Below are 19172 nucleotides of genomic sequence, written 5' to 3'. Positions count from 1 at the left end.
TCCCTCTATTTTAGTCCCGCTGCTCAAGTCACGTGGTTCAAGGACATTGGTTCCATGAGTACTTAAACCCAGGATTCTTCTTCCTGACACGTTATTGTTGCATCAGCATCCAGCAGAGTCGCAATGTCCACCTCAGGAGAGCAAGGTACTTTATTCTACTTAAACTCCTTTGTAGCGTAATTCTAAAATAGCTTTTCTTTTACTCATGTAATCATACGTAGCTTAGCTCTCTGACTGTAAAATGTGGCCATGCCTCGTTTGCGTGTTTGACAGTCGTAACACGCTGAAGTAAATCTGACCATTTGGTACCTGATGTAAATGTTTATATACAATGTTTATTTCGAAGTCATCATGTATTGTATGAATAATCTTTTGGCGAACTAGAAACCATATTGGAAGTGATGACTTTGTTGGTGACTATTCAGCTATTTAAAATATGCACGAAATGAATTTCTTGTTTTTCCTATAATTATGCAGGATTTTATATAGCATAACCTTTGATAAATCCCACTGAGAACTACTTTGCTAACAGTAACACCTTATTGTTAAGATGCCGGCTATTTTCAAAGACATTTTTTTTTCGTTTAAGGTACTTAAAGTCACTAAATTTGAAATTCGGTAAACACTGGCAATCTGTTGTAGGCTCGATTTAAATCTTCATTTTTGATGTTTTTGCTTGCTCCCATCACTTACCGATTGTTTCGGTTTCATTATGACTTGTCTTCATTTTCGTTCTTAGTCGATGGAGGACGCTCACGGGAAAACGTTCGGTTTCGGTTTTAGTGTGCAGGATCGAGCAAAAGTTTTTTTTTTTTTTACCCGCCAGGGATCCAAATAATTGCTCAGCTTTCTTTTATTTGTTTGTGTCTGTTGACTTCAATTGATGTGTTATTACGGCAATTGGTATGCTTTGGATATTCGTAATCATATTATGCCCTAATTTTTTGTGGATAATGATGTTTCTGTAAATGCACGACCAGCAAGATCTCATACCTTACAATTTATCTAGAACAGCTGTACAATAATGATGATGGTCAAAATATGAAACCTTGTCGCATTTTATAGTCGTATAAGAATATTTTGATTGCTCTTAATGCAGTACCTGTGAAAGCATCTTTTTTTATTTGTATTTTATTTATTTATTTTTAATCATAAGGATTAAAGCTTCTCATTTCTGAGACATGAAGGTACATTGCATTGTGTGGTACCTTCTGTATTTTGTAAATGACAATTCACAAAAAATGAAGAGAAAATATCGCTGGGCAACAGTAATGCATGCCATTATATCAAAGATGAAATCTAAGTACAGTAGATGACAAACTGGCGTTTGAGTTGCTGCTTAACTTTTGTGAGGTTTCTGCTAATTTCCTTCATTTGCACTGTCCCTAATTTTTCCTTGACTGGTTAACCTAATCTAATCACAGCTGTCCAGGGGATACCTGTTTCAGGCTGGTGCAGCCTAGTCTTATCTGCAACTATTTGCTTTCTTTCTATCTTGCAGCCTTTGAGTATGGCTTCTTGCTCCAAATAAAAGAGGATGCCGCACTGGCAGTGGCACTGAATGACTACCTAACCACTCGCAGCTACCTGGCTGGTTTCAGCCCTTCACAGGCTGACCGGAAAGCATTTAAGCTTCTCCACAGGCCCCCAGACCCACAACATGTCCACGCTCTGCGTTGGTACAGACACATAACATCCCTGCAGCAGGACCTGAGCCCAGACAGCAGCAGTGAGTAGACAGTCCAAGATGTGAGAAGACTAGACTTGTCTGCGGAACCAGCTAGGGTGTTGAGGTACTCAGGCAGGGGAAGTGGTTAGTCACCCCTTCAACGAACCCTAGCACGAATGGCATGCATGTAAAGGTCAGGTGTTGAGATACTGAAACTGTTTTGTTGGAATGGTTTTGTTTGCAGAATTTGCACACAGTTTGAAATTATGGTTGAAAACTTTAGAGTGCTGTAGATGAAGACATTCAAACGCACACCCCAAAAGTACTTGTTTTCTACGGGTAATCGCACAAAGAAATGGGCAATAAATGAGAGCGACACAGTTTATTTTCTTGTTTTGCCACAGTGGCTGTTTTTTTCTGTTCACTGTCATTCAAAATCTGTTTAGGTTGTTAATGATTCCAGGTGGATAGATGCCATGCAATTGTTCCACCTCTTCCGACCTTGAGTGGGCCGGTGCTTGCATGCGCCCTTGAAAATTAACTGATGATCACATGGTAATTGTTTTCAAGTTTGACACAAGCTTTGATCTGATGCAAGTTTTATTGTAGCGTTGACTCTGAATCGAGTCAACTATTTTCAGTCTTCAATTGGGGGTGGCATGGCTCGGTGAACCCTGAGGTTTGCAGGCCTGAGGATTTCGGAAATTCACGGTAACCGTTTTTTGGTTCCGTCGGATTACCCAATGGGAAACCACAGTAACTAATTTTGGGTTCGTACACGTTCATCATGGGAACCCATTTTTCTATTTTGAATGATATTCATAATCAAGAATTTTAATACTCAAAAGTAAAAAGTTTCAAGGGTAAATGTTTGAAAACTATGCATTAACAATGAACATTACATCAGCAGCTGTGTACTCCAGGTTTATTCAACAACAAAAATGGATCAAAATATGGTGTACTCATATGGCATCATGAATACAGCAGAACCACAAAATCTGAGTATTTTTTCCAGTCTCACATTGCAAAGATTAATTTACTGGTAATCATTAATACAGGTAAGCACAATATTGATGTGGCTTGACATCTTCCCAAAACGATGCATGTGTAATATTCTATCAATTTGATGAAAGAATCTACCACACGTCATCGTTAGTTCTACCGACGGTTAACATTAGCATTACTACACCTTGTGACAACTGTTTTATTCATAAAGTTGCCATGCTACAACCAGTAAATTATAGAATAACCAATACTGTTTCATAATATTTTTCATAGCGATTAGCCTGTAGATCGAATGACCAACTTCAATACTTGCCTTGGAAGTATTGAGGCAAGTACAGTATTCTCATGTTCTGTGCGTACATCAGAGGAGAGTGTAGTGATACGCCCTTCAGACGATTCTTTCGAAAAATGTGACTGGCATTCCCATTTCTTAAATGTCATAATTAGTAGACCTTTTTGTGTGGGGTTTTTTCGCCTCCACCTCAAACCGTAATCCGCGCGCTTTCTCAATTTGCGGACTAGAATAGCAAACCACATACGCACATAACGTTATCTGTTCCGCTCCTCCAACACTGAAAAAACAAACGAAATGAAAGTAAATGAGAAGAAACACACTCGCACACCACATACAGGCACAGTGAAATCGCGTTGATTACACAGGACACATTCGATCATGTACAGCCAACTCGTGTGCTGTGACTTTTATGGGAAACGATTTTTCGGTACCGTCAAAATGACGGCCCGGAAACGACACGCTATCGGTAACGATCGTTACCGTGAAATCCTCAGGCCTGGGTTTGGGGTTCAATCTCCGGCCATTGCAACTTTGCTGAAGTATCCTTGAGCAAGACCCTGAACCCCCAGTAGCTCCTGATGCTGTGTCAACAGCAAGTAAATGAGGAAACAGTGTAAAAGTGCTTTGAGTACCAGCCCATTTACCAATTATTAACTGCAAGGACACACCCAAGGCACATCTTAAAAAAGTGTTCCAGTTGCGTCAGCCGTCAAAAAAGAATTCAAAACGGTCAACCGTGTCACTCTGCCTAACTGGCCGACTCCCTCAAATGAGGCTGCTCCAGAGGGAGATTGCAAAGTCTGCTGCTTGAGTGGTCACCGTCCATCACCAACAGGAGAGATCATGGATGTTATGTATCAGGTTACAAAAATGCATACACTTGAGCGGTCAATATGTACAGTCATGTCACATCGGTGGAATGAAATTGGGTAGTTAAAAAATGGTTCCCCCGCAAGCAGATCCATCACTGGACCTGGTATAGCCCTGATGGAAGAACCCGGAAGGCGATAGACCATATCATCATCTCCCGCCGCTGGCGATCCTCTGTCACCAACTGCAGGGTCTTCAGAGGTGCACAGTTGGGCAACACTGACCACCGCCTGTTGGTTGCCCAGCTAAGACTTAAAATACGACCAGACCCATCTATCAGGCCACAGCCACGCTTAATGTCTTCCAGACTCTGCGACCCCACCACTGCCTCCGCATATCGCCGCTCCCTCACCAACGCCTTCACCGCTCTGGCCGTTGATGACATCGCAGACTGGGAAACTTTCAAATTTAAGGTCAACCAGTCTGCCCAGGACGTATTGGGAAGATCAAGATCTCTTCCCAAACAACCATGGATCTCACAGCCGACCCTCGACATCATTGACCGCCGCCGTGCTGCTCGCCTGCGCGGTGATATCACAGAGTACCGGAGGCTCAATGCAGCACGGAATGCGGCAATTGCAACTGACAGGGAGAGATACTGGGGAGAAGAGGCCGAAAGCATGGAATCAGCAGCACAGCGCAATGACCTTAGACAGGTCTTTCAAATGCTGCGCCAAGCCCGCATCGGACCACACATCAAGACCGCCCTCATGAAGGATGCCAGTGGAAATCGCATCAACACTGAAATAGACTGCCTTGAACTCTGGAAAGAGCACTTCAGCAACCTCCTTCATCACCCTCCAGTTCCCACCGACCTCCGTCTTGTCACTGCTGCCAACTCTACCACCCCCAACCCCAACTGCAAAACTGACCCAGTCACAATCGACGAGGTAAGAGCAGCAATAAAATCACAAGGCCCCTGGAATCTGTGCCATCACCGCAGAGCTGCTCAAAGAAGGTGGTGAGTCCATGGCCCAGTGGCTCACCCACATCATTAACCATGTGTGGGTGGCAGAACAGCCCCCCACAGACTGGACCTGAGGCATCATCCTGCCATTCTGGAAGCGGAAAGGTGACAAGCAACTCTGCAACAACTACAGAGGCATCTCACTGCTCTCCATACCCGCAAAACTGTTCACCCGGATCCTTCTCACCCACGCCCTTCCCGCCATTCGAAGCCATCGCTGCCCCCAACAAGCTGGCTTCATGCCCAACCGGTCCACCATAGATCACATCTCAGCAGTTAGACTCATTGTTGAGAAGGTTAGAGAGTTTTGGAAGGACCAACATCTTTTTATAGCCTTCATAGATCTCAAAGCTGCCTTTGATACAGTCGACCCCCTCTCCCTTTGGAACATTCTGAAATACCTTGGAGTGCCACCCAAAATAACCACATTGTTCCAGCGACTCTACAACAACTCAGAAGAGTTCCCCATTAACAGCGGGGTCAGACAGGGCTGCGTGGCCGCTCCTTATCTATTTAACTGTGTCATTGACCACCTTATGATCCGAGTCCGGGAGCAAGTCTCAGGCGTGTCGCTCGGCAACTTCCACCTGACCGACCTTGAATACGCTGATGACACCACCCTGTTCAGCAACTCCCTCCATCACCTCAGCAGTGCCCTCTCCATATACCAAACAGAAGCAGCAAAGCTGGGCCTCCAAGTAAGCTGGCAGAAAACCAAACTTATGTATATCGTGACGGACCCAACCCCTCCCCCTTGATCTTTGGCACAGACGAAGTGCAATTTGTCAACTCCATCATCTACCTGAGCTCCACTATTACCAGCAGCGGCGATCTCAAGCCAGAGATTGACCGCAGACGCGCCCTCGCAATGCAGTCACTGTGGCGGCCCTTCTGGCGCCACCACTCAGTGTCCCAAAAGACCAAGATGCGCATTTATAACGCAGCAGTTCTTCCCATCCTCCTGTATGGTGCAGAATCCTGGCCATTAAACAAGACCCAGGCCAAGAGGATCGACGGCTTTGACAGCAGGTCACTAAGAACCATCTTGAACATCAGCTGGCACCTCCGTGTTTCCAACTCAGACCTCCGAAAACATACCCTTCAGCCCCCTGCATCCCGACTGGCCGCTCAGAGGCGCATCCGTTGGCTTGGTCATCTCCTCCGATTACCCCCGGAACACCCAACTCGTGCCATCTTCTCATTTGATCCAGCGACAGCCGGCTGGAAAAGGCCACGCGGCAGACCCCACACCAGATGGCTTGATGTCATCGGAGAAGATCTCAAACACCAGGGCCTTACCCTGCAGGATGCAGCGGACCTGGCCCATGACCGTGGTCATTGGCGGACCCTGGTGAAGCTGATCGGCTCTACGCACTGCGACGACCCAGCCGAATGAGACTGGGCCCCCGCGTCGCAAGAGCATTATTATTATTATTATTAGTTAAAAAAAATGCATCCTTCCTTCTCTGTAATGCATGTGCACTTGGTTATTGTGTTCCAAAAAAACTGATGGGACTTGTACTTTCATGGATGATTGTCTTATTGTGATTGTGTTGTGTTGTTATTTTTGTTATTTTTGACTTCAAAATGGCGCCGCGAGAGTGGCTGCCTTTCCAGCAGCTCCTATTTTTTTTTTGTTCTACTTCTTCATTTCATAACTTTGCTGCTGTGAATCTGGAATTTCTCCATTGTGAGACTAATAAAGGTTTTTCTTCTTCTTCTTCTTATACCTAAACAAGGACCCAATTCTTTTCGAATCTTGTTTCTAGAAGGTGGACCGAGGAATGACATCGGTCCAGATCAGTGCTTGCATGGAATATACGCCAAATTAGAAGTAAATGTTGGCTGTTGTGTCATACTTTTGCCAATCTCATTTCAGGGAAAGGAAAGAGGGTGCAGCCCCAGTGGTCTCCGCCATCTGGGACAGATGTTCCTCGGCTTCGACTCTACAATAGTCTCACCAGAGCAAAGGTATGGAAGATATTTGTTGAACAAAAAAATGTGAGAACTAAGCAGAGGTTTAGAGGAGATCGAGCTTTTTCTGTTGCTGGTCCGCTCTTTTACGAATGACCTCCCGCTGAACGGGGAAAAAATCATTCTGTTAGTGTTGAAAAGATTTTCAAAAATTGAAGCGATATAATTCTCAGTTACATTTGCTTAAATTGATTCCCTTACATTGATGTCTTGACAAGTCAATTTTGGCCGGTTCATGACATAAAAAGTCTCAAACTCCCATTTTATTCCATGGTTCAAGGAATGCTCAATTTGTGCGAATGCGCAGATGGGGAACATTGAGTGACACTTTCATGCATTAAGTGTGTTCAGTGCCAACAATGGGCATTCATTCATGCAATATTAATTCTCCTAAAAACGAATGTCCTGCTTTTGCCGATTTCCCCTTTGAGACAATGTCCACATTATGATTTGTGAGTGAATGGCTTGTTGTGAAAATGAATAAATTAAGAAACCTAACTAAGGATCTCGATAAGTTGATATTGTTTTCAACAAAGTATGTCATCATCAACTATTAACTTCTTTCCTGTGAAATATTTTAGGAGCTATTTGTTCCTCAGAATGGAAACAAGGTCACCTGGTACAGCTGCGGGCCGACAGTATATGACGCCTCCCACATGGGACATGCCAGGTAGGCGCCACACGGTGAAAAGCATCCCGTCTGCCGAGACCACACCAAAGCACCTACCTTCGTTCCGAACATTTCTGATTCCTGATGTCTTTCCAGATCATACATCTCTTTTGATATCCTCCGAAGGGTATTGAAGGACTACTTCAAGTATGATGTTTATTACTGCATGAACATCACAGACATAGATGACAAAGTAAGTACAAGCTACAAAATTTGAATTTCAGTTTCACTTATTCTCAGAAGATTTGAGTTGGGAGAAAAAATGAATACTGACAGACTATCGCTTAATATGAATATCAGGTTTTAAAATCCAATTTGCAATGCTGCGGGTGACTGGGAAAGGACTGTTTTCCACAAAGTGCCCGCCCTCCAACTATGACGTGACCGCAACTGGAGCCACGCATTGTTAAATTTGATGCCAAGGGGAAATCGATGTGATTTGAATGAAAATTAAATCTAACTGCATTGTCGTTTCCACTCTCGTTGAATTTGTGGTTGTAGTTCCCGCTTCAGTCTGTCCCCACTGATTTTCACTCCTGTTCCTGCCTAGTCCCGTGATTAATAGTGAAATTCACAACTCAAGGATGGCCAAACAAGGTGGTGGACACTATTCGAAGCAGCTACAGAATTAAAACTGAATCCACAATATATGTCATTTGCATGAGCAATTTGGCGCCCACTTATGGACTCACCCCCAAACTGGTTTTGCCTTCTGATGCTTGATGCAAACTCTTCCTCAAGCAGAGGTCACCCATGTCCCAGGAATGTATGGCTGCAGTACATTTTAGATAACTCACCAGTCAGATGGTCTTGTGTTTTTTTTTTGTTTTTTTTTGCTATACTTTCACAGCAGATATTCTTCTTGTTCCTGACACATCATGGCATTCTATATTGCGAGTTTGTTTATTGAACATAAAACATATACAGTAATAATGTGACAGAAAATAAGGTGGATGAAAAAGTAAAAAGTGAAATTCTCAAGCCTGTTATCTTAAAAGAGAAGAATATTAACCCTTTCGGGGACAGCGGTTACTACAGTGGACAGCTAATCATGTTATCAGGTTACAGGGTGCATGAAATGATTCATCAACACTTGGGTGAACAGATGCTCACAAAGATGACAACAGAGCCCTTATTAGTGCCCTGTTTATTACCACTTGAGGACATTTTCCTTTACCGCTCCAGGAAATTAACTCATTTGAGTTAATTTCCTCCCAAAGTCTTTTCAGACTTGGTCCAGATTTGGTTGGCACTGAATGAGTTAAGGGACTTCTAATTTTAATTCTACTACCTATTTAAAGCAGTCCATCCGAGAAATTATCTGAACCTTTTTCCCTCTGTCAGATCATCAAAAGGGCGCGTCAAAACTATCTAATGGAACAGTACAAGGAGAAGCAACCACAAGCTGCTCAAATACTGAAGGATGTGCTGACTGCCCGAGGGGTAAGAAGTTACAGAAATAAACTTTCATGCCGTTATCAGCCCTAAGTTTGTGTGTCGAAACATGCGAAGATCACTCTTAAAAAGTTTAAAGGTGGATACAGTGGTACCTCTACTTACAAATGTCTTGACAGTCGTAACGCGCTTAAGTAAGTCTGACCATTTGGTACCTGATGTAAATGTTTATATATAATGTTTATTTCAAAGTCATCAGGTATTATATGAATAATCTTTTGATGAACTAAAAACCATTGTGGAAGTGATGACTATTCAGCTGTTGAAAAGATACATGAAAGGAATTCATCTTGAGTTTTTTTTGTAATTATGTAAGATTGTATATTACATAACCTTTCATGAATCCCACTTTGAACTAGTTTGCTAATATTACCACCTTATTGTTAAGATGCCGGCTATTTTCAAATGCATGTTTTTCTTTCGGCTATAAGGTATTGCAAGTCAGTAAATTAGATTTTCGGTAATCACTGCAATCTGTCTTGTTACAAGCAAAAACCACTTCTGAGAGAGAACATGGACTAGTTAAATGAACATCATTATTATTTTTTTTTTAACATTTTGCATAACTCATTTCTTGTGCAAATATCTAATAACATTAATTTGTTACATATTATGATGCATTGTTATGCTTTAGGAAACATTCATGTCTGAATTTTTTTTTTTTTGAGGGGGGGGGTTGGAACGGATTAGGGCATCTACATGGAAAACGCATCTTTACTTACAAAATGTTCTTAAGAAATTTCTCCCAGACCAAATTAATTTCGTAACGCGAGGTACCACTGTATTTGAGAATGGGTTGGCAAGTGGCTGTATATGAAAATGCTTTTTATGTTCAGCCCTTTCAGGCCCGTTTGGCCACAACTACTGACGCAGATAAGAAACAGATGCTAGAAAGGCTCGATGCCTCCATCACTGGCGCTCTAAAGCCTCTTCAGGCAGCGTTGGAGAGTAAAGCAGCAGATGATGTGGTGCAACCTCTGGCCCAGGTAAGACTTGGCCTTCGTTATCAAAACAAATTCCTTCCTTTTAAGCATTTGAAAAATCAACTGTGTTTACAGTGTAGCTTTTTAATTGATTATTGTAGATTAGGTTTCAGTATTATGGTAAGATGCTTAACATGAAAATACACAAAGTGTATCTTTCACCCTAGGCACTACTGGCAAATTCCAAGGACATGCTGTCTGACTGGCTGGACAGTCAGTTTGGAAGTGAAGTCACGGACAACTCAATCTTCACAAGTCTGCCTAACTTTTGGGAGGGAGAGTACCATAAAGACATGAATGCCTTGAACGTAGGTAGCAGGGCGTGGTTTTATTTGAAATGTCTCAGCGGGTCACAAACCACTCTGAGCTGAATTCACTGAAGGATTGCGTGGCTTTTGTGTGGTACTAGCTGGTGAAAATGGAGTAGATGCGTATCATTGACAAACGACATTTAATTCACGAATGTCAGCTCTAATAGCCACACGCAGTTTGAGTGACGCCGCGATCATAATAATAATAATGTATTATTATTATTATTATAGTCAGTTGAAGCCTCTTTTGAGCAAGGGAATGCATTACCAGAGCAGTGTAAGGGAATGCTCTGTGTTCCATGTCATCCAGAATTACCCCATCACTAACACCCCCCCCCCCCCATCCCTTTTCGACCTAATACATTTGTGCCGATAGACAGCAATTCAGCCTGGGCCAGTCAGATGAAAGTCCCAGTCTTCGGTCACGGCCCCAAGCTCACATTATGATAATTTCATCTTTCTGTCATAATAATAATCATCATAACAGCCTCATGCATTTTTTGAAGGCACCTTTCTTGGCACTGAATGACACGACAATGTTAAATTACGTTTCACAAATGAGCTATAAAAACTGCAATGAGAGAAATTAATTATAATTAAGAAAAATTGAAAGGGTTAAGTCAAAATGACAGGTGGAATAAGCAGGTGCGTTTTGAATTGTGAAAGGAACTGATTGAAAGAGTCTCTTCTTAACTGGGCCCATCAAGCAAACTGCACTCAACTGTCAGTTTGTGGGCATGTTTGCGCTGGTGTGTCGTGATCCCAATTTCCTTTGTGAATTTGACGTTCATTTGCAAACTATGGTTGCAAATGAAGAGCAGCCCTAAGGGCGGCCACTTTTCATTCTTTGTGCATTCGGCCCTCAGTGTCTGTCCTGGAGTACACCACAGAAAAATGTAACAATGGTCTTGAATCAATACTCTATATTAAATACAAAATAAATCTGGCAATGTCAAAAAGAAATCCTCCTTAAAAAAACAAAACAAAATATTTAAAATATAATTTCAAATTGAAAGAGAATCAGAAAATATGCAAATCCACGGCTGCTCAACCGAGAGTATGCGGTGCTCGACCGTACTGTGCTAAAATTATCTTTGTTCTCCAGGTTCTTCCTCCTGATGTCCTTACTCGCGTGAGCGAGTATGTGCCAGAAATTGTGGAGTTTGTGAAGAAGATTGTCTCAAATGGATATGGGTAAAGTGCAATGTGCCAACATTTATGGCTTTTCACACACATCCTTTATCATTTCACTGAAAATGGTAACAAGTAAAATGTTGTTTTCAGGTATGAATCGAATAGCTCCGTTTACTTCAACACTGCAAAGTTTGATGCCAGTCCACAGCACTCGTATGCCAAACTTGTGCCAGAGGCAGTTGGAGATCAGAAGGCTTTACAAGAGGGAGAAGGTAGATGAGAACATCCATCCATTTTCTGATCCGCTTATCCTCACAAGTCGTCAAGTCAACAGTATTTATAGAGCATTTTCAAACAGCCATCGCTGCATACAAAGTGCTGTACATGAGCAATTTAACATGCACAATAAACAGTAAGACAAATCGGTAATAAAGGCGGTAGAAAGCACCAAACGGTAAAACTAAGAACAAAACTAAGTCATGCTGAGTCGAATGCCAAAGAATACAAGCGAGTTTTGAGGTGGGTTTTAAAGATGGGCAGCGAGGAGGCTTGCCGAATGTTACGTGGAAGGTCATTCCAGATAGAGGGACCAGCAACAGAAAAAGCTTGATCCCCTCTGAGCCTCTGTTTAGTCCTTGGTACTTCTAATAATGTCTGGTCCACAGACCTGAGGGGCCGGGCAGGTGTGTAGGGGGCGGATGAGCTCAGAGAGGTAAGGTGGCGCGAGATTATTCAGATATTTGAAAACAAAGAGGGGGATCTTGAAAATAACTCTAAAATGAATGGGGAGCCAGTGAAGGGATGCCAGAGTTATGTGCTCCCTCTTACGAGTACCAGTCAATAGGCGAGCAACAGCATTCTGGACCAGCTGAAGGCGCTTAATGGAGGACTGGCTGACTCCAAAGTAAAGGGCATTGCAGTAATCGAACCGGGATGTGACAAAGGCATGAATTGCTGTCTCAGTGTTCATGTGAGAGGAGAGATTTTATTTTTGCCAGCTGTCTAAGGTGAAAGAAGCTGGATTTAACAACGGCACCAATTTTCCGATCGAGTTTGAAATCACTGTCCAGTTTAAGGCCCAAGTTTGAGACTGTTGACTTAAGATAAGAAGACAGGGGGCCCCAAGTCTACAGGATGGAATGTACAAGGGCCACTGGGACCAAACTGGGTTTTGATTTCTTCCAGACAGGATAGGAGTGGCCTTAATGAGAAGGCGTCTTTCTTGCTCAGTGGGACATAGATAGGCCCGGGGAGAACATGCAAACTCCACACAGAGAGGCCGCAGCTAGAATTGAACCCGGTGTACCTCTGCACTGTGAGGTTGACGTGCTAACCACTGGACCAGGGCCGCCAAATAATGACATATTTTGCAATTATTGCAATTCTGACCTTCCAAGAACATGCATCGTATATGAATGGGACACTGTAAATTGTCCCTCGGTGTGATTGTGAGCGGTTGTTCGTCTGTGTGCCCTGCAACTGGCTGCCGACCAGTTCAGTGTGTCTCCCCCCCCCCCCCCCCCCTAATAGGGATAGATGCCAGCATGCATGTGACCGTGAGGATAAAGCACTTGCACACGTGTGCCCTGATGAGCAACAGCGGTAACGGCCTCTAAGATGAACGAAACAGAAAAATCAAGTCGACACGAGTTTATTAAAAGGAAATCACTGCCTCTCAAAAGCTAAAACTCTAACGCGCCACCTACAGAGATACAGTATAATTTTACAATACATCCTGATTTATACAATGCTTTCACAGCAGCTGCAGCTGTAATGCAGTGCTTTACAAAACAAAGTAAAATGATAAATGCAACACAACATAAAAACACGGACAGTCGTGCAATCTTAACAACTTTTCCCTCATGCGTTTTTGTGTGAAGCAATTCTAAATGAAAGAGGAGAGAGTCAAGGTGTCCGTTCACCATTGGATCAAAGACGTCACGCTCAAAATGTGCACACATCGGCAACAAGCTAAGTTTGAAAGTAAACAAGAAGCTGTAGCGTCCATTGACGAAAAAAAGAGATCGCTTCACTTCTCCTGTTTCATGTAGTAAATCAGTTTCAATTCCAAGCAGCGACTCTCAGTTCCAAATACGCATCCGCATTCCACACCAATGCTCCTTTCTCCTCAGGCCAGCTCCACAAGCCATCCATCCAGCCTCACCAACACCAGCGCCACCATCTCCGCCGAACAAAACGGGTTGTGAAAAATGCTGCCCATTACAGGCACAAAAAACAAATTCAGGCAGTCAAATGGCGCCGACATTCCTCCCAATCAAAATCGGTACTGGCACACGCGTGCTGCCGAGAAGGTGCAACCACCAAGCACAGATTCTTGTCCTTTGACGAATGTCGTGGCCAAAAACGCTTAAAATAATCCACATCGGGTCCACACGACGTAAAAAACAAACGCCTTGTTTGTTTGTTTGTTTTATTGAGCATATATAGTACACACAATAACAGGTTGACAAAGGTCAAACAAAATTATAAAAGGAAAATTAGAAATAGTTAAAAGAGAAAAAAAACACATCACAGTTGTATGCTCAAAGGAGTAGGAAGAAGTAAATATCTTCTTATCTAGTCCTACCCCTTATTATGTAACTGAATTGTTCATTTTTCAAAACAAAGAAATGAAAAACTACATATCATTAAATATTTTTACCCTTGTGTATACTATGCTATTCTATTTCTACACCTTTTGGTTTGTATATATATATAGTTATTCTTTCTTCTTTTGTATTTCGATTTTCTGATATTCATTAGAATTAGCATTCCTTGAATACAATTGTTAAGTTGATCAAAACAAGAACAAACAGTTATATTACTATATTTTATAAGTATATCAAATCTATCTATTTTAATTCAGATTCATGTAGTTATTTTGCACTAATCTTTTGAATTTGTTTTTGAACTCCTCCAACGATTTGCTCATTTTCAGATCCGTTTCAAGCTTATTCCATAGATTGACACCAATTACTGATACACACCTTTGCTTAATGTTTGTTCTTGTTCTGGATTTTTTGTATTGATTAGTGCCCCTTAGATGATACCAGCTCTCTCTAATTTCAAAAAGCTGCTGGATATTTTGGCAAAGGAGGTTATGTGCTTTATACATTAATTGGGTGATTTTGTAGTCAACCAGGTCGTAGAATTTCATTGTGTTTAATTTGATGAATATTGGATTTGTGGGTTCTATATATTTCGACCTGTTGATTATTCTGATTGCTTTTTTTTGTAATTTTAAAACGGGGAGTGTGTTCGTTTTACAGGCTTTTCCCCATATTTCTACACAGTAGGTCAGATATGGTAGTAATATAATGTATACAAGGAGCTCTTATTCAACACATCCTTCGTTTTGTGGAGTATCCCGATAGTTTTGGATACTTTTCTTTTTATGTTATCTATGTGTGGCTTCCAGGATAGTTTGGTATCTATTACTAGTCCAAGAAACTTATATTCATAGACTCGTTCTATTTCAATTGAATTTCTCTTTATTTCAATTTGGTCATTAATTGGTCTTGTGCCAAAAACAACTAGCTTAGTTTTTGTTAAATTTAAAGATAATTTGTTTTTTATCAAACCATTTTTTTAATTTTGTCAATTCGTTTTCTACAATTTTCAGGAGTTGTTTCATATTTTTTCCAGAGCAGTAAAAGGTTGTATCATCAGCGAAAAGGACGCATTTGAATTGTTTTGACACACTTATTCTTATTCATCCCATGGCCTAAGAGGCCGTCGGGGTGCCATGGTGGAGGTCTGGGCAGTCAGGGATCTCCAGCACTCTCGGTCCTTAGCTGTTCGTAGCAGGGTCTGGAAGCTGCAGTTAGTCCATTCCTTAATGTTGTCCATCCAGCACTTTCTCTGTCTGCCTCTTCTCTGTTTCCCTTCCACTGTCCCCTGTAGGATGGTTTTGGATAGCGAGGTATGCCTTGTAACGTGGCCATACCAGGCCATTTTGCGACGTTTTACCGTTGACGGTACGGGGTCCTGTTCTCCAGCGAGGGTGGTGACTAGCTGTCTGACATAGTCATTTGTCCGGTGTTCTCTATAAGATATATGGAGCATCCTTCTGTAGCTCTTGTTCTCAAAGGACTGAATCCTGCGTTCCGTGTCTGCTGTGAGTGTCCAACTCTCACAGCCGTATAGTAAGGTGGAGAGTACCAGGGACTTGTACAGCCTGACCTTCACCGTGAAGCTGATGGTATTGCTCCTCCAAATTCTGGCCAGTCTTGTCATGGCTGATGTTGCGATGCCTATTCTTGCTTTAATCTCCTTTGTGGAGCTGCCATCCTCACTCACAAAGGACCCAAGGTATTTGAAGTCCTTAACCACTTCCAGGGTTTGCCTGTTCAATGTGATGCTTGTTGGTGTTGTTTTACTGTGGCTATTGACCAGTATCTTGCTTTTCTCTGCACTTATCTCCATGCCATAAGCCCTCGCTACCTCTTCCAGTCTGGTGGTAAGATCCTGGAGTTCAGCTTCGCTTTTTCCCATAAGGTCTATGTCATCAGCGAACCGGAGGTTGCAGATGGGTCTTCCTCCGATGGATATGAAGGTGGGGAACTCTTCAAGGGCCTCGTCCATGATGTTTTCCAGAAAGACATTGAATAGGACAGGGGACAGAAGACATCCTTGGCGGACACCGATCGATGTTTTAAAAAGTTCTCCCATAGTGTTGTTAATGAGAACTGCACTACTTGAATTTGTGTAGAGTGATTGGATGACCTGGATGAGATTATTGTTGAAGTTGTAGTTTCGGAGCACCTGCCACAGCCCCTCATGCCACACACGGTCAAAGGCTTTTTTAAAGTCGATGAAGTTGTGGTAAAGGTCATGTTGATGCTGGAGGTGTTTCTCGATGAGTAATCTGATGTTAAAGATCTGCTCCGTGGTACTCCTTTTTGGTCGGAATCCTGCTTGTTCTTCTGAAATGATTTCCTCTGCCCTGCTCTTTAGTCTATTCAGGATGATCCGTAGTAGCACCTTGCTTGCATGGCAGATCAGGCTGATGGTCCTGTAGTTCTGACACTGCCTTGAGTTCCCTTTCTTAGGGATGGGAATAACGAGAGATTGTGTCCATTTTTGGGGCCATTGCTTGGTTACCCAGATATTTTGACAGATGTGTGTGAGTACTTTTGTTGTCTCATGCCCTCCATGTTTCCAAAGCTCTGCAGGAATGTTGTCGATGCCAGGTGATTTGCCAATTTGCAGGCTCCTTACTGCCTCCTCCACTTCAGCCTGGAGTATTGGCACGTCGGCATCTTCGCTGGTAGTCTTTGTGGCGTCGGTGATTATGTTAAGGTTGGGTTTTATTGTGAAATTGTAGAGTTCCTGGCAGTACTCTGTCCATCTTCTGGTTACTGCTGTCTTTTCGGTTAGCAGAGCACCGTCCCCATCTTCTATTATTGTTGCTGTATGTTGCCGTGTCTTTGTCAGTGTCTTCAATGTGGCGTATGCTGCTTTACTGTTGCCCTGTCGTATCCCTGCATCTATGTTTTCACACTGTTCTGTGATCCACTTCTCCTTCGCTTCCCTCATCTTCTTCCTGATATTTTTGTTCACCAGAGTGTGCTGTTCTGCTGCCTCTGGGTCATCCTTCTTGGTCCTTTTTAATGTCCTTCTATGGTCACACAAATCAAGGATATCATCTGTGACCCACGGATTATTTTTCTTTCTAAACTTCCCCAATACTTCTGTCGCTGTTTCTACGAGTATGCTCTCCATAGTGTCTGTCAATGAGTCTATGTCTTGTAGTAGGTTAAGTGTTGCAAATTTTCCTCCTATGCTTGCCTCAAATATTCCTGCAACTTGTGGGTCTTTCAGTTTGTCTAAGTTGAACCTGATGCGTGGTGTACTGTGTTGCTTTTGTGTTTTAAGTTTGAGTCTGAGCGTCAGCAGTACCATATCGTGGTCACTTCCCACGTCCGCACCAGGAAACGTTCTGGTTTGGGCTTTGTTGATGCTTGACTTGAATCTTTGTGGGGTGAATATGTAGTCGATTTGATTGTGTGTCACACCATTTGGTGAATGCCATGTCGTTCTGCGGGAGATTTTATGTGGAAACAGTGTGTTGGCTGCGGTGAGCTTGTGGCTCCTTGCGAATTCCAGAAGTCTTAGCCCTCTGTCATTCGTTTCTCCTAGCCCAAAACGTCCTGCTGTCCCTTCCCAGTGCTCATGTGCGTCTGTGCCTATTTTGGCATTCCAGTCTCCCTGGACAATGAGAAAGTCCTTCTTGGGTGTTGCCTTGACGGTATTTTCTAACTCCTCATAAAAAGTTTCTACTGCATCATCATCATAATCCATCGTTGGGGCATACACTTGTATGATGGTAATATTCATGGGCCGCGCAGCGATCCGGATGCTGATGAGCCTGCTGGATATAGGCGTGCAGCTGATGACTGAGTTAATTTTGCTGTTGTTGACAATAAAGCCAACTCCATGTTGGTGTCTAGATTCCTCTCCACTATACCATATCTTGTGACCTTCTTCTGTGGTGGTCTCACCACAGCTGGTCCACCTAACCTCAGCCATTCCCAAGACGTCCCACCTGTATCTGTCTAGTTCATGGGTCAGCTCTTTCACTTTCCCACAGGCATACAGTGTGCGGACATTCCATGTACCAATGACGGTATCACTCCTTGGGAGGCTGTGATGACTTGATGGTGTTCTTGTCCCAGTAGTAAACTTGTCGTCCCCACCCTGGGGCAAATCAGTGGGTAGCGCGGTCGTTGTTTTTCCGGGCCTCGACCGATCCGGCATGTGTGATCCTGACTGTTTATTCCTCATGACATTTCAGTAGGCGATTAAACTTGGTGGTGCCTATCTCCTCTCCAAGCTCTTCACCAGGGGGCCAAGGACCCCCCGGTTACCCTTGTCTAGTTTAGCCTGCCGGTCGAAGCAGTTTACCGTGGTGTGGCCGCAGAAACTCTGCTACTTGGAGCCATAGACAAGAGCTGGGTGTTGGTGAGGACCAGTTAGGGATCAACCAGCTATAAAGCATCAGCAATGCAGCTGCGACCGTATCGCCCTCAAGGGTACTACCTCTCCCGTACACCCCATACACCACTATATCATTAATATATAAAATGAACAGTTATGGTCCAATCACTGACCCCTGAGGCACTCCATGGATAATCTTCAGTAAGTTGGATTTTTTGTTTTTGAACTGCACATACTGATATCTGTTTTCTAAATAACTTGCAATCCATTTATGTGCTGTGCCTCTGATACCATATCTCTCAAATTTTTTCAATAATATAGCATGGTCTATAGCAGTGGTCACCAACATGGTGCCCGCGGGCACCAGGTAGCCCGTGAAGACCACTTGAGTAGCCCACCAGTGCCTGGACATTGTGATTTGCTAGTAGAAATTATGATTTGAAAATGCAAACATTGGCAGTACTGTGAGACATTTCGAAACACGATCAAAGTCTGACAATTTAAATCATCAAGTATTAAAAATAACACATCCTCATATTATTGAAGGTATTTTGGACAAATATGTTATTTCAGACGTGTATCAATTTGATAGCCCTTCACACAATCGGTACACATGAAGTTGCTCTCACCCTCAAAAATGTTGGTGACACCTGGTCTATAGTATCAAAAGCTTTTTTTGGATCTAGAAAAATCCCGACCGTGTATTCTTTACTATCTATATTAGTGGCTATTGCTTCCACAAACTCCATCGCTGCCAATAAGGTGGTCCGTTTTTCACTGAAGCCATATTGATTTTCACTTAATACCATGTGTTTATCAATGAAGTTATCGAGTCTGCGAGCAAATAATTTTTCTAATATTTTTGAAAATTGTGGTAACAGTGATATAGGTCTGTAATTT

General features: G+C 42.8%; 1 protein-coding gene across 2 annotated transcripts in view; it reads left to right on the top strand.

Annotated features, from left to right (window-relative positions):
* The first annotated feature begins 11 nt into the window (after window positions 1–11).
* cars1 (cysteinyl-tRNA synthetase 1) overlaps window positions 12–19172 on the top strand; it is a 34675-nt gene continuing 15514 nt past the window's right edge. Inside the window, exons 1-10 of one of the 2 annotated variants that reach the window (XM_052063896.1) lie at window positions 43–145; window positions 1502–1729; window positions 6686–6777; window positions 7362–7450; window positions 7547–7643; window positions 8795–8893; window positions 9742–9891; window positions 10056–10196; window positions 11305–11393; window positions 11484–11605. In XM_052063896.1, coding sequence (XP_051919856.1) covers window positions 124–145; window positions 1502–1729; window positions 6686–6777; window positions 7362–7450; window positions 7547–7643; window positions 8795–8893; window positions 9742–9891; window positions 10056–10196; window positions 11305–11393; window positions 11484–11605 — 1129 coding nt within the window. In that variant the 5' untranslated portion in view covers window positions 43–123. Of the gene's footprint in view, window positions 146–1501; window positions 1730–6685; window positions 6778–7361; window positions 7451–7546; window positions 7644–8794; window positions 8894–9741; window positions 9892–10055; window positions 10197–11304; window positions 11394–11483; window positions 11606–19172 lie in introns of both variants that reach the window. The other variant, XM_052063897.1, reaches the window with a different exon arrangement.

Source organism: Hippocampus zosterae, chromosome 4 (assembly GCF_025434085.1).
Source record: "Hippocampus zosterae strain Florida chromosome 4, ASM2543408v3, whole genome shotgun sequence".
Classification (NCBI taxonomy): Eukaryota; Metazoa; Chordata; class Actinopteri; order Syngnathiformes; family Syngnathidae; genus Hippocampus; species Hippocampus zosterae.
This window is presented reverse-complemented; position numbering and strand designations above follow the sequence as displayed.